We start from the raw sequence: 15714 nt of genomic DNA on the forward strand, positions 1-15714 counted from the left end.
AGTTTTATGAGAGCAAAGAGAAGGGTGTAATTAATTCTAACATACAGACTCCAGGGTGTCTTCACAAGAGAGATTTTTCAGTTGGGCCTTGAAATATGGAAGTCCTTCTGGCAGAGACAGGTGCGTGGCCACAGCTGACTGAAGATGAGCAAGCAACCTGGTGAAACTCAAGTCCAGGATAATGGACCAGAGTGGGGGCCTAGGAATAGAAAGCCCCAGCTGTGGATAATTTGTCATGCTATGCTACAGAGCCCAGACTTTATCCTTGAAGCAGTAGGGTGTTGATGAATTTTTAAGCATGGAAGTGACAAAACCAAGTGTATTTAGAGAGCTGTAGGAATAGATTAGACACTTCCTGAGAGAAGAAGGAAGGAGGTAAGTATAGAGGGAATAAAGGTAAGTTTTGAAGCAGAAGGCTGGGGGAGGTTCAACCCTAATGGTCTTTATTTTCTCTCTGAACTAGGAAGAGAAAGAACCTGCGGAGTATAAGAGGGTGCTAGGCAGTTAAGACCAGCTGGAAATTTCAGGTAGCCAGAGCGCTGCACTAACCAAAACATTCTATCAGAAAGATTGTTCAATAAACTCTTCTATCACATAAAGTCATACATATTACATTAGTGGGTGAACTGAATTCCAGAAGAGCCAAATACAATTTGTCTACTAGCCTGTTTTACGGTCAGTGGGAATGCTGCAGATAGAAAGATTACATGAAATCTTACATGGTTAACACGGGTCACTTGGGTCCTCGTGACCACTAGCAGAACATCTGTGGGGGTTTTGGAGGTTGGTAGGAGGTGGCGCAGGACACAGGAGGAAGGAAGGCAAGAGGGACAGCGTGAGGAGTGCGGCGAGAGGCAGAGGGGAGCAAGACAGCCCGAGTGCCCTTGATGCACGATTTTAACAAGCAATTAAGAGCAGCACCGGGCCCGGAGGGGTTTGTGATGGCAGCAAGATGTGTAGCAGCTTTGGGATTCAGATTCAGAACTGCTGGCTGGAGCCACCTGTTTCAAATGAAAGGGTCTGCTCTGCCATGTTCCAGGTTTCATTTTTTTATAGTCATAGTCTCAAATTATCAAAAAAAGTCAGACAGATACAAATGAAATTATGCATTTTTCATATGTATCTTCTACTACTTGGCCTTAAAATGTTGTATTTAAAATTAATTACCAACAACATCTTACATTTGTTTGGTGCTTTACAGTTAAAAAAAAATCACTTTCAAATATATTTTCTCATTTAGTCTTACTCCACCTGGAAAGGTAAATAAGAACAAATGCAATAATTTCCTTTTGCCAGCCCCTTACACCCTCCACCCCCTCAACTGTAGATGAGAGAGATTAAATTATCTAGGGACTCACTGCTAGGACAGAGCTCTCAGTCTGGAGTTTTTCTACTTGACCACTACATTGGAACTTTGAAAAAAGGTTTATGAATATTCTCTTAAAGAAGCTAACAATGGGTGTATCCGTACACAGTTGACCTTAATCATTTCAAACTCTAACAAGGAAGAAAGTCAAAGGCGTGTGCTTATCTTTGTGATGAATATACATTTGCATATACCCAACGGCAAAGCATATGATTATAACTGAATCACTTTCAGAGCAATGAAATGGGGCTTCTTAAGAATCATTCACTGAGTCATAAATTATTACTTTGTTTTCAATAAGTACCTGATGAATAAAGCATATAATAAAGATTTTCAAATGAAGAACTAATTCTATCAAACTCCATCACACTTGCAGTCTTGTGCTAACCCTTACACATTACCTAATTTATATATACTCTTTAAATAAGAGTGTCAGGAAATACATCTGGACAAAACTTAATATAATTCTAGGCATCCAGTAAGAGCATCAATGTTTTGATTTGAAGTTGTGTTGAAATGATCAGCATCTTGAATTTGGACTTTTTTTTCACATTCTATCATTCCAAATTACAGAAATGGTAGGTCTTTAGGAAGTGATAGAAAATAAAACCCTTCATTTACAGTAAAGACCAAAATAAGGCTGATGCCCGGCATAATGTCTTCAGTTCTAAAATAAATCTGTATCATACCTACTGCTAGTTTCTTAGCTGCTCTGTCCTGGAAATAAATCTTGTTAAACAAAGATTCAGCAAAAGCTAATATGCCTTTGATTTTTCATTCCCTTCATTGACTCCGTGGGTGTCCTCTTTGCATACTTCCAAAGTAACAGACTCCAGCAGGGAGAGGTGGAAGGTTGAGAAGTCTTAAGGGATCACTCCATAATTTTCTTTTTTTCAGAAAGTGATGAAGAAAATACTGTCAGATGGAGACAACTGTATTTGACCTGCTCCACTGAGACCTTTCAGGGAGAAATAAAGTGGAAAGGGATCTAGAAGATCTCCGTGAGACAAACCAAACACCAAAGTACATTTGAATTCCATTACCTTTTCCAAATCTTCCCACAGTCTACTCCACCCCTGGCTCTGAGCGAAGAGCAATTTACAAGACAAAATGATACATTATCTAGAGATAAATTTACAAACTGACATCAGAAAACTGTCCCAGAGGCTACATCACCTCTTCAAGTTTATTACAGTATCTTTAGTTCCTATTGCATATATTGTTACATGCCTTTTACAAGTCAGGAGTATATATATAGTATGCTCAATTCAGCAGAAGTCATGTCTATTGCTTCTCTCTTGAAAACCAGCAGCATGCAGTGCAATATTTGGTGTGCGGAGTTATTGTTTCAAAAAGTGAAAAACTATTTAGGTTTAACTGAAGAGGGAACATGATCTTTATTGGCTTATATGCAAAGTTTCATTTTGGTTTTATGCAGAGTTTGCATAGTTCATGATTATTTTCTAATGAAAAACTAGATGTGTTGTCAGTGACCTTGAAGAAGATCAGGTGACAGTAGCAAACAGAAAAATTTGAAGAAGAGGCATAACTTTTAAAGTAGAAAGGTCAGCAAGAACTGCCTGAAACAAAAGAACAAAAAGGATTATTAATATCAGTATTCTAATGGGCAAGAGAAGCCACAACAGAAACACCACTGCAATGTAAGCCTGGCATTGACCCCCCTCTAAGTTCTTCATGTGTGTCCTAAATCTGTACAGAAACTACAACCTCCCTTCTCTTTTCTGAACGTATTAATGTTAGAACATGTGCAAAATGCTAAAACATGCAGTAGAAAACAACCTGGACTTTTGTCTTGAGCCTTCTTCAAATATACAAGGTAGCAGGAGTTTATAAGAGGTCTAACATTTCAACTTGCTTCTATAAATAAACGTACATTATGAATCTTGGTCCCGTTATTCTAGTATACGGAGTATCTGGCTTCAGGAAATCATTTGGAGATGGAACTAATGTTTATTCAATTGCAAGATGCATAAACATCCTCTTCCCTTTAAACAAAGAATGTAGGCAGCTATTTTAGGGGTAATATTTAAATTTCTATGTGAGATAACAAATACACTAATATGGTAATCCACTATTTAATTGAACTATGTTTCAACTGAAAATATATTGAAAAGAAACCAGCTTTAAAGAATTAACTCATTATTAAAAATAACCCAAAAGGCTTGTATCTTTACTGTATCATCTGAATGCATGCTCTTTAACTCTCTCAAATAGTTTTTCTTTGTTCTAGCAGAATACTTAATAAGAAAATAATAAGAAGATGCAACCGAAGACCCAATAGTTGCTACTAAAATTACTGGGTATCTTGTTTCCCATAATGGTTATAATGGTTTCCTGTAATAAGCTTGTTTGTGATTCCTTCACATGAAGATTGTCTTCAAGTAAGGAATTTTGAATACTTATTATTACTTAGCTTGGAACTTACAGGTTTTAACCGAGTTAAAAAATTAGGTTATGAGTAATGTGTGTCCTATGCATCTGAGACTAAAGGGCCTGAGCCTGGCAATCTCTCAGGAACTATTTCCATCCCCTCCGAGTAAACTTATCCTTACTTCAGCTGCGGCCAGTGATGTCACCTCCATCAGGTTCACTGCTCGGAAAGCAAACACAGCAGCTGCCAGCACTGGAAAAGAATGCACACTATTTCAACTGCTGGCCTACCCATCAGCCTGACACACTGCCCGCGATGCCCACACCCCACCAGGAGAGCTCAGAACGCACGCTTTACATGCCTGCACGCGCGCATTCTGCACAAAGGCCTCGTGAGGACTGGAAGTCGTCTCTAGAGGACGGAGTGCCTGATGGCTAGATAGATCAAAGCCCACAGTTTTGGGAAAAAGGAAAATTCAGTGGTCTTAAAAGGGCCATTTTATAAATTGCTTCTTTCCTACCTATAACTTAAGTCATAAGTTCTGAAATATAAATAAGTAACAAATACAATATAATAAATACAGATAAATAAAGGTTTATTTTGATGCAGGTGTTTCTTACTGATGCAACAGGATTCTGAAGTTATATGAACACTATTTTTAAATTCTTCAGATCATGTTTCATATGTATGAAGGAGGTGTCCTGATAGACATGTGTAATAAACCTTTACTTAAAAAATTTTTTTTTAGTATTTTGTTATAGTTACACTTTTATATTCAGCATTGCCTTTCATAGAGTGTCATAAATGGATAGTTCTGTGGGGAGAGCTGCTGTGGACTGATCCTGAAATTTATATTAATGTTGGCTATAGGAAAAAGAAGTTGAAACTTTGAAAAAAAATCATAGGACACCTCACAGGTCAATACTATACATGGGGTAGAAACCAATATTTGTCATATCCATCATATGCATGTGACAAGAAAGTAATGCTAATGGGTAATTCTTCTTACTGCATAATCTGCCATAAAACCCCATGTGATGGAATGCATCATACTGAACAGCAAAAGGACCCAAGTAAGAGGTGGGTACCCTGACCCAGAGATGGTGCTGCCTCAAGATGACTCTTGACTTTCCCTTGTTTCTTCTTTTTTATCACCAGTGGTGGTAGTTTCCTCTACCCAATAAGTCATTGGAATTTAGGAAATCAATGGTAAGGAATCTTCAAAATTACTGAAAGACTGGCTCCCAAGTATATGGCACAGCTAATGCAAACACACACACACACACACACACATACACACACACACACACATATATATGTATTTTAAGTACATTTTTACTATGGGATTAATAATAATAATGCTAATGATAATTCTCACAGCAACTCTATGAGTTAAGTACCACCACTAGCCCCATTATATTAAGATGGAAATGGAGGCCCAGTGAGTTGGGAGGACATGTTTGGAGTCCCACAGGTATAAAATAGTAGATTGAAAACTTAACCCTGGCTCTGGAGCCTGCGCATCTAACCATTCATTCTGTGATAACTTTAGTGAGACTGAAGGTAAGTAGTAATGACCCTTCCCTGATATGAGAATCTGGGTGCTTTCCTATGAATCGTCATCTCTGCTATCCTTCAGAATGGTTTTCCAGAGATGGCCTGAAGCATGATGCTATGGTGACCCTGAACTCTGAGAGGTAGGTGGCTGTGCCTGAGGAGTGGAAGTCAGCATCCAGACCTCTTAATTTCCCCAGACACTGAGTGCAACCAGACCAGACTGGGAAACATAGGCATTTTTCTAGGGTACAACAGATTTTGGACAGTCTGACAAAAAAAAAAAAAAAAAAAAAAAAAAAAAACCAAAAAAAAAAAAAAAAAACCAACAACATTGCAATTAGTTAGGAAAACTCTGAGGAAAAAAAAAAGATAATAGCAGTAAAACAAAATTTAAAAAGTCAGATCAAGCTGGGATTATTTAATATGTAACAAGGGATACAAGAGATCAGGGACAAAGAATTTACCTTTTAACTGAAAAGGAGAAAGCTTAAGTACTTTAAAGTCACTAAGCTTCTAAATTTATAAGAATATCAAAGAGAAGAATTTCTGTGGACCAGCAACTTCTTTATAGATTCCTAATATCTGGAATCATTTTGACAATGGGGACATTTGAGAAGCTAAGGACTGTGTGACTGTTACTTCCTTTTTTATGTGTGATTTAAGAGGGTTGATGAAAGCTTGACAGGATGGCCACATTTTCTGCTGTAGCAGGAAAGAGTTTTACATGGTGGGAAATTGTTTTTCCAAAGGTAGATAAGAGGGAGGAAAAAAAGATCAGTTCACTAATTGACCTTAGCATCCCAAGTGCTTATGTGCTCATAACCTTTATTTATCTTGGTGTCACATCACAGAAGTTCCTTTGCGTCTGCTTCATGTTTGATTTGCCCAGCCCTTCCGCAAAACACGTTTTTTTGCCAAGGAGTAAAGATCTCCACGTTGTGATATTCTCAGCTGCAATCATGCTTCACAGGAAACATAGAAACTCTCACATTTACCTGTAGTTTTTTAAGCTATTCCCATCGTTTTAATTCTAAGCAACTCTATCACAAGCATCAAGACACCTATGCTTTAAACTGTTTTTAAGGGGCACCTGGGTGGCTTAGTGGGTTGGGTCGCTGCCTTTGGCTCGGGTCATGATCTCCGGGTCCTGGGATGGAGTCCCTCATCGGGCTCTCTGCTCAGCAGGGAGCCTGCTTCCCTTCCTCTCTCTCTGCCTGCCTCTCTGCCTACTTGTGATCTCTCTCTGTCAAATAAATAAATAAAATAAACTGTTTTTTAAAAGACCCAATTAATTTAAAATTAAAGCCAGTAATATTTACTAACAATTTCAAAAGACTATATAATGATTCACTTGAGCAAAAAAGGTGGCCCCAAAATACCCATTCCAAAAACATCTGAAATAATAAAAACTAATTTGGGTGTACCTACATGAAATGATCTAATCCGTGGCTCCTTATTTGGATTCATGGTAGGGGAGTCCCCACCAGTTTAGTTCCATTTCTAGATGTTCTATAATTTTTCTCTGTTGATTTAATAAAAGACTCAGGGAAAGCGGATGGGTACAACAGTGCAGACTGCATTGCTCTACCGATCAGCAGTAACATTTTTATTAATGTATTAAGTCACAGCAGAGTACTAGTTTAGACCAAATGCGTTATTCAACATTCATTTATTTCTCTCTCACTTGAGAGTTTGCTGGGGAGTGGGGTGTGATAAGTCACAAAGTGCGAAAATTTAAACTGAAAGAGGTCTTGAAGTTCTTCCAATTCAGCATTTCTTTCCCAGTAGAAAAGCTCTTAACTTTTGGGTGACAGTTAAAAGCCCATTCTAGTTTTGAAAAATCCTAATTATTAGAAGGTACTTTCTTGTACTGAGCCCCCTTCTTTAACATGCTCTAATATCTTTTTGCAATGATACAAAAAGCTATACACAACACTCTTCAAAATTTATGACATACCCAGAAGAGGTTTATTTGCTGAAAAGTCTAAAATCCTGTTGCCTGAGAAATGGTAGCAGAAAATAAGGCTTCTTAGCTTGGAGAGTAGAGGCTTTGGGGAAAGGCAAGAGTAGAAAAAACATGATGATGACCATGGTTTAACAGGAGTACATTTTATTTATTTTATTTATTTATTTTTTTAAAGATTTTATTTATTTATTTGACAGAGAAATCACAAGTAGATGGAGAGGCAGGCAGAGAGAGAGGGAAGCAGGCTCCCTGCTGAGCAGAGAGGCTGATGCGGGACTCGATCCCAGGACCCTGAGATCATGACCTGAGCTGAAGGCAGCGGCTTAACCCACTGAGCCACCCAGGCGCCCCAGGAGTACATTTTAACAAGGTATATTGTCCAGAAGTGAAATGGGCTATGTTGGTAGACAAGGACTCCAACACTGAAGAGTTCAAGCAAAGGAAGAGAACTGCCTATCAGAAACATCTAAAAGGAGTCATACCTGAGGACCTCTAAGATTCCTCTACCTCTAGTATCACTGCCATTCAGCCAAGAGAAATGAGGGCAGACCCTTCTTTCCTAAGTCTTATCTGTGTGGTCTTAAAACCCAATTGAGATAGAAGGATAGTAGGAGATATTAACATCAGTGAGTGGTATCTGTGATTATACCAAGGGTGACACTGATCTTCCTGGCACTTTATTATTACTGTAATTTTCCTTTTTAAAATGCCATACAATTACTCTAGACCTCTCAGCATTCAAGAATATGTTAATATGGTACCTAAAGAATCTCCTGCAAGAAAAGGGTCTTCTTTAATTAAGCACTATTTCCACAAACCCAGAGAGGTGTCTTTACAATGCTATCAATATAAGGTAAAGAAATGAAGGTCTCACGCAGGTTACATAATTTATTCAATATTACACAACTGGAAAAGTTTGGACCCAGCACTCTGCCAACTTTTCTACTCTCCATCCATTATTGTGGAAACCTTGTGCTATTTACCTGAACTTCCTGATAATCCAATGATTAAAAATAACTGAGCCTATTTTGGATAAGAGAAACAAAGTAAATAACAAGAAATCTGTGTCCTATGTATTATCATACAGTTGTCTTGTGTGTATATCTATTGTAAGAAGTACTTAATTATAAGTAAGAGATAAACCTGTGGCTTCCTGGAAAAAAAAAGAGAAATATTTTTTTGGCTTAAGAGAATACGTAAGAGGGGAAACTCAACCACCAGGAGTCAGAGACTGTTAGCAAAAAGGAAAAGGTTGGGGTGCCTGGGTGGCTCAGTGGGTTAAAGCCTCTGCCTTCGGCTCGAGTCATAGTCCCGTGGTCCTGGGATCGAGCCCCAAGTTGGGCTCTCTGCTTGGTGGTGAGCCTGCTTCCCCACCTCCCCTCCCCTGCCTCTCTGCCTACTTGTGATCTTTGTCTGTCAAATAAATAAATAAATAAATAATCTTAAAAAAAAAAAAAAAAAGGAAAAGGTTTTGAGTTCAGTAGAAGCTGAAGTCCAGGAGAGCTGAGATTTCCACTCTGTAGGGAGGCTCCTTGTCAGTGTGGATTTTAGGCAGTGGTTGGGAAAGGGCACAGCCCAGATGCAGAGATATCAGGGAAGCCAGGAACAGAAATGCAGTATACAACCTGCTGCATGGACTTCACAGAGGTATAGCAAGTCCTGGCTCGACTAGAAATGAGGGAGGAGAAATGGACTTTCCTGGGAGCAAAAAAAGAAAGATGAGGAACACCCTAGTGCTGGGAAGGTACAGAGAAGTATCTAGATGTTAGAACTTCAGTACTTGTTTTCTAAGGCAGATAAATCTATTAAATATTTATGAATTAGAAATGACAGATAACTATAGACTCAAACTGCAGTTACAGATGATGAAGGTTAGAAAGGGAAAGGGCTTTATTATAGAAACATGTGTTTTACAAACAAGCACTTATTACCAGCAAGAATTTCCAGAGAGTTGTATCCTAGGATTCTATCCCACAAAAGTAGGAGTTGATCTGTAGCTAAGTATCCAGAGAAAGCTCGAACCATCCACTTAAAGGATATGCGAAGTCTGTAAGCAAAGAAAAAAGAAAATGCATCTTAACAGGGACTTTTCTTCTTACGAAAATGCAGTATCAGAAGAGCCAACCAATTCTATTGTTCAGGTAACTTCTCTGTGAGGCTTAGAAATCACCTATGCTTTTAAATTTCACACGCCCTCTTAAAAGCTGCAGAAGGGTAATGGTGAGAAACTGCAAGTCTTCAAATTAGTGGTTTCAACATATTAAGAGGAAAAATTTGACCTGCTGTGTTATAGTTCAGCTTTCAGAAAACTCACTTCTATGTTCTGTTTCAGGGTCTGAACTCATTAGGTATCAATGAGGTGGTCTTAAGAGTCAATAGTTCTTAACAGTTTGAATCATGATTATTTGAATTTTTATTCAAAATTCTTGAAAAAGTGCTTGCTAGCTGTACGCTTTTGCAATTCAATGCATTATATACCTGTATTTTTTAGTCAAATGGCTACATAGTATGAATAAAATAAAACAACAGGCAGGAGTCTTTGAAGATAAAGATAGTTTTAAAGCTATAACTAGATTTCTGATTTAAAACCCTCCATTTTAATGGGAGGTTATCAGAACTCTGAAAGGTCAACCAGAAAATTCAACTGATTTTGCAAAAAACAACAAACAAACAAACAACCCCCCCCAACCCAAGAGATACGGGATCCCATTACTTACAAGTAGGTTACCTTATAATAATAATTTCTCTCTGCAATCAGGAAATGAACTCTGTACTATCTATTAGCATCTAAACATCACTTGATTGCCCCTGAGAGGTGCTAGGCAAACTCTTTGCTGGAGCTGTTATAATATTACATAGGTAAATATCTGTGCTATTTTCTTAAAGCAAGAGAATGGGACCTGGAGATTGCCATTGTTGATATGGTATTAATTCTCTTAAGACCAAAAAACACCCCTAAGTTTTCAGAAATTCCTCAAGACTAGATAACTATTATTCTAATATAACAAAGTACATGCAGAGAGTAATATTGACAAATTAAACGTTTTGGTTGGTTTTAGAATATCTGTTTATAAATGCTGAAGAAAGTTTTGGCTACCAGATATTTTAAATTTAAAAAGATCATTTGACTTTTAAGTCTAAGTTATTAATGTCATCCAGTTTCATTTTACTGGATCCCTCATGGTGTGTTATTAGAACAGCACCCCACACTGTGCTCCATCCATATATAGTACAGAATTAGTTTCTTGGAAATAGTTTATTGAGGTATAATTTATGGGGAATAAAATTTACCTTTATTAAGGCACAGTTCTGTGAGTTAAGAACCAAATGGAAACTTTACAACTGAAAAATACAATAACGAAACAAAACAAAAAACAACTTTCATTGAATAGATCCAACAGCAAAATGGTAATGACAGAGAAAAGAACCAGTGAATTTAAATATAGATCAGAAGAAAGTATCTCATTAGAACCATAGAGTAAAATGGATTGAAAATAAAATGAGTAGAGTTTCAGGGACCTCTGGAATGAGACCACAAGTTTTAACATTTGTATCACTGGAATCCTAGAAGAAAAGGAAAGTAAGTATGGTGCAGGAAAAAATATTTACAGATACATCCTAATTAAACTGCTGAAAACTAAGCACAAAGAGAAAAAACATTTTTTCCTGAAATGTTTGGCAGAATTTACCAGTAAAGCCATCCAGGGAGTTTATCTGAAGGTAGAATGTGATTAATTAAAAAATGTATACTGTAAGCCCTAAGACATTGTTATGGACTGAAAGTTTCTGTCATCCCACCAGCCCCCCATTCATGTTGAAACCTACCCCCCAGGGTGCCTGGGTGGCTCAATTTGTTGAGTGACTGCCTTCAGCTCAGGATATAATCCTGGAGTCCCCAGATAAGTCCTGCATGGGGCTCCCTGCTTGGGGTGGGGGGGTCTGCTTCTCACTTGGACCTTCCCCCTCTCATGCTCGCTCTCTCTAATTCTCTCTCTCTCTCAAATAAATAAATAAATAAACAACCCCAAAACCAAAACCTACCCCCCAGTGTCATGGGGAGTAGTCAAAGAGGGAGGGTCTTAGGGTGGTAAGTGAAATGACATAGCTTTAGAGGGTGAGGATTCAGGATTGGGCTTAGTGCCTTAAGAATCATGACAGAGTTAGTTTCTCTTCTCTGCTCTCTACCATGTGAGAATACAATAAGAAGTTGGCAGTCTGCAGCCTAGAAGAGGGTCCTCACTAGAACTCAACCATGCTCTATCACCCTGATCTTAGACTTTCAGTTTTCAGAACTGTGGGAACTGTTTCAGTAGTTCATAAGCTACACAGTTTATGGTAATTTGTTATAGCAGACTGAACTAAGACAGGCATCTATCAAAAAAATGTTTTAAGAAAGGTATAAATAATAATCCAATAGTAGAGATAAAATGGAATAAAAAATACTCAGTTCAAAAGCAGGCAGGAAAAGAGGAAAAATAGAATAAAAAAGACAAAGGGGGGCACCTGGGTGGTGCAGTTGTTTAAGTGTCTGCCTTCAGCTCAGGTCATGATCTCAGGGCCTTGGGAACGAACTTGCTGAACTGGGCTCTCTACTCAGTGGGGAGCCTGCTTCTCCCTTTCCCTCTTCTTGCCACTTCCCCTGCTTGTTCCCTCTCACTCTCTGTGTCAGTAAATAAGTACAATCTTTCAAAAAACAAATAGAAAATGTCTACCAAGATAGTAGATAATATCAATTGCTATTATTTTAATCAATAAATCAATTATAAATATAAATGGAATAAATACAACAATTAAAAAGACAAATTGCTGTACTGGAAGGCCCAACTATACTTTTGACCAGAAAGCCACTTAGAAAATAAAGATATCGATAATCAATACACTAAAACCAAAGGACATATGAATTGTAATTGAAAGAAAGCTGGGATGGCTATATCAAATGCAGTAGGTTTATTACCAGGAATAAAAACAGTAAGTAACGATAAAGGGACCAGTTCTTCTAAAAACAGAGCTTCTAATGCATGAAGTAAAAACATATATAGCAATGAAGGAAGAAATAGACACACTCCCAATAATAACTATATTATTATATAATAATATATAATATATAATAATATATATAATATATAATAATAACTATATTATTAATAGACACACTCCAATAATAACTGGAGACTAACATTTCTTTCTCAATAATTAATAGAGAAAGTAGACAGAAAATAAGTTTATAGAAGGCTTCAATATTATCAAAAACTTGACGATGTTGCCATTTACAGAACATTCTGCTGAACACCAGGAGAATATGAATTCTTTTCAAGCGTACTTGGAATAGTCACCAAGACAGATCATATTCTGGGCCATCAAACAAACTTTAGCACATTTTAAAAAACTGAAATCTCATGAAGCATGTTGTCTAATTACAACATAATTAAAATAGAAATCAATAACAGAAAGGTTTCATAACTTTCCAAATATTTGGAAATTAGACAACACACTTCTATATAACCCATGATCAAAGAGAAAGTCACAAGAGAAATTTAGAAACACTTCAAGGGGCGCCTGGGTGGTTCAGTCAGTGAAGCACCTGACTCTTGATTTTGGTTCAGGTCATGATCTCTGGGGTTGTGAGATGGAGCCCTGCAACAGGCTCTGTGCTGGGTGGGGGTGGGGAAGGAGTCTGCTTGAAATTCTCTTTCTCTCTCCGCCCACTCCCTATGCCCCTCCCACACATGCGCTCTTTCGAAAGGAAGGAAGGAAGGAAGGAAGGAAAAGAAAGAAAGGAAAAAACATTGTGAATTGAATTAAAATGAAAATACAACATATCAAAATTTGCTGCGTGGAGGTAATGTGGTGCTTTGAAGGCAATTTATAATAATATTCCTTATATTAGGAAAGAAGAAAGGTCTCTAACGATCTTTAACCTTAAACAAGAAAACAAGAGCAAAATAAAAGGCAAACATGAGGAAGGAAATAATAAATACAAAAGCATAAATCAGTGAAATTGGAGACAGAAGAACAATAGAGAAAATCAAAGAAAATCAAAGAAAACCAAAACATGGTTCTTTCAAAGAAGAATAAAATTAATAAAGCTCTAGCCAAACAAGAAAAAAGAGAGAAAATATAAATATCAATCTCAAGAACGAGAGAGGTGTTGTCACTGTGATTCTCTGGATATTAAGAAGATTAATTAAGAATATTTAGGGAATATTATGAATAACTTTTATGTCCATAAATATGATAACTTAGATTAAATGAACAAAGTACTAAAGCTTATTCAAGAAGAAACAGATAACCTGAACAGTCTTATTATCTATTGAAGAAATTAAATTCTAATTAAAAACCTTCAACAGCATCAGTTTTAATTCATAAAAGCCTTTGAGAAATTGATTTCTAGCTTGGCAATTACATTTTTATGCTTTCTTTTGCATAAGAATTTTGATGTTTGCTATAAGTCATTGAAATAAATGTGTTCCATTTTCATGATTTAAGTGTATAAATTGGCCAAAAAAAAAAAAATCAGGACTTTAGTTTTAAGCAGTAAACTAAATGTCTTCATCCTAGTTAAGCTTCATTATATACAAATATTCATTGCAGAAGAGTAAAACAGAAACCAATTTACTACAAGTTTAAGAAAAAAAGACTTATGTGCAATATAAAATATTTCTGCCACATTCTTGTTTTTATCATCTTAATCATTAACAGAATCTTGTTTTTTAACGGCTACAAAAGAAAGAGTATCATCTCAGTATTATCAATGGATGAAATGAGGTATTGTTTTATTAAAGGTATTTCTAAGATCTAAGCTGTCTGACATTCAAGATCTAAGATGTGCTTTAGAGAAAGTATATATATATATGTATAAAATTTTATTTTATTTACATATATATACACACATACATATGTCTGTATGTATAAAATCCTTGACTACTGAAACAACCTCATGAGGTAGAAATTCTCTTGATTTTAAAGACGAGGAAGTTGAATTATCTTGATTTAAAGAAAGAAATTCAGACTTAGATGAATTAAATAACTTCATCAGGATTACATGGCTTAGTAGATAGAATTTAAGTCCTGGTCTGTCTTTGAAACTCACCCAACTCATCCATCCACCCATCCTCCCATCCACTTGATGTGGATTCAAGTATGGAGAAATCAATACTAAACTACTGCATTTTCTATTAACTACAGTTGTGATCTCAAAGAGTTAATGCTCCTTTCAAATATGCCCTGCCAATAGGGGAAACTGGGTTCACAGAGGGGAAGACAGTGACAAAACATTAATAAATCATTTAGAAACTTCTGTTGCCTTAGACATTGTTATTTTTAAAAAAGAGAAGGGACCAATAATATTGAAGCCCAGAGGTACTGTATCGACATGTTCACTGATAACTCATACTGAGATAAACCAAAAAATATTCAAACTTTTGGAGCAAAATAATCACAGTGTACAATCATTATTAGGTAACTGATACAGTTTCCTTGAACAAAAAAGCAAACTTTAACCTATATAGCTTTTATTAAGTTGTTCTCTGGTAAACTTAGCCTAAAATGACTTAATTTTAGTATTATCACATTTCTTACATAGTATTTGTGTTCACATATTTTTTCTCAATTTTGGCAATACCTTTCCTTTTGAATAGAAATCAGCTCACTTTGGTGATCCTTCCACAAGGCACAAAAATCCCAGCAAATAAGAATTCATTAGGATTTTGGATGTTCTGAGAATTTCTGGCACAACATAGAGTTACACTCTATTACTTGATAATCTGTGTTTTATTGGAGAAATTGTTAGTTTAATTTCCCTAAAGAATTGTTTATCTTTACATTGTATGCTTTAAAGTGATATAATAGTACCTTCTGATGTCAATCTATTCTTTAATTAGGAGAGAAAGGCACTCACGGTTGAGCCCCGATTTCTCGTAGATGATAGAAGAGCTGAGGGAGATAGGTCTGAAGAAGAGTTTCAAACAGCAAACAGAGGGACACAATACCCTGGATATAATAAGAAAACACAAGAGAAATATACATTTTAGCATTTAAAAATTAACTCTGACAATAAATTATTCAAATAGAAACAAGGAAAAAATTATCAACATAAATATTTTTATACTGTCAAAAAGTAAAAAATAGGAAATGCTCTAATGATCTCCAATACTTTGTTTAAAGATACATTTTTTCCCTCTTACTATTATAGGTATGCTAAGGAGCCTCCTTTTTAACACAATAGGATCCCCATATAACCTGATGTATAATATTCAAAGAGTCCAAGGAAAACATCATTTTATAGAAAACCTGCTACTCTGTAAGCCCTGTATTATCACTTATGTCCAGCAAACTAGTTTTTTCTGGATGCATTCCAGTTTCCAGGTATTTCTTTGTACTACACCCACACCCTTTACTCTCTCCCTCCATAAGTCCCTTCCCTTTCAGCTGCCT

The 15714-nt window shown here is 36.5% G+C and overlaps 1 protein-coding gene across 4 annotated transcripts in view; it reads right to left on the reverse strand.

The window, feature by feature from the left end:
• Window positions 1-2519: 2519 nt before the first annotated feature.
• Window positions 2520-15714, reverse strand: part of TBC1D19 (TBC1 domain family member 19) — a 166924-nt gene continuing 153729 nt past the window's right edge. For 2 of the 4 annotated variants that reach the window (XM_059164109.1, XM_059164134.1), the window contains 4 exons: window positions 15179-15270; window positions 9213-9328; window positions 3940-4010; window positions 2520-2946 (listed from right to left, as the gene is read on the reverse strand). In XM_059164109.1, coding sequence (XP_059020092.1) covers window positions 2872-2946; window positions 3940-4010; window positions 9213-9328; window positions 15179-15270 — 354 coding nt within the window. In that variant the 3' untranslated portion in view covers window positions 2520-2871. Of the gene's footprint in view, window positions 2947-3939; window positions 4011-9211; window positions 9329-10572; window positions 10624-15132; window positions 15271-15714 lie in introns of those variants that run through there. The other 2 variants (XM_059164118.1, XM_059164125.1) reach the window with 2 other exon arrangements.

This window comes from Mustela lutreola, chromosome 1 (assembly GCF_030435805.1).
Source record: "Mustela lutreola isolate mMusLut2 chromosome 1, mMusLut2.pri, whole genome shotgun sequence".
NCBI classification, from domain to species: Eukaryota; Metazoa; Chordata; class Mammalia; order Carnivora; family Mustelidae; genus Mustela; species Mustela lutreola.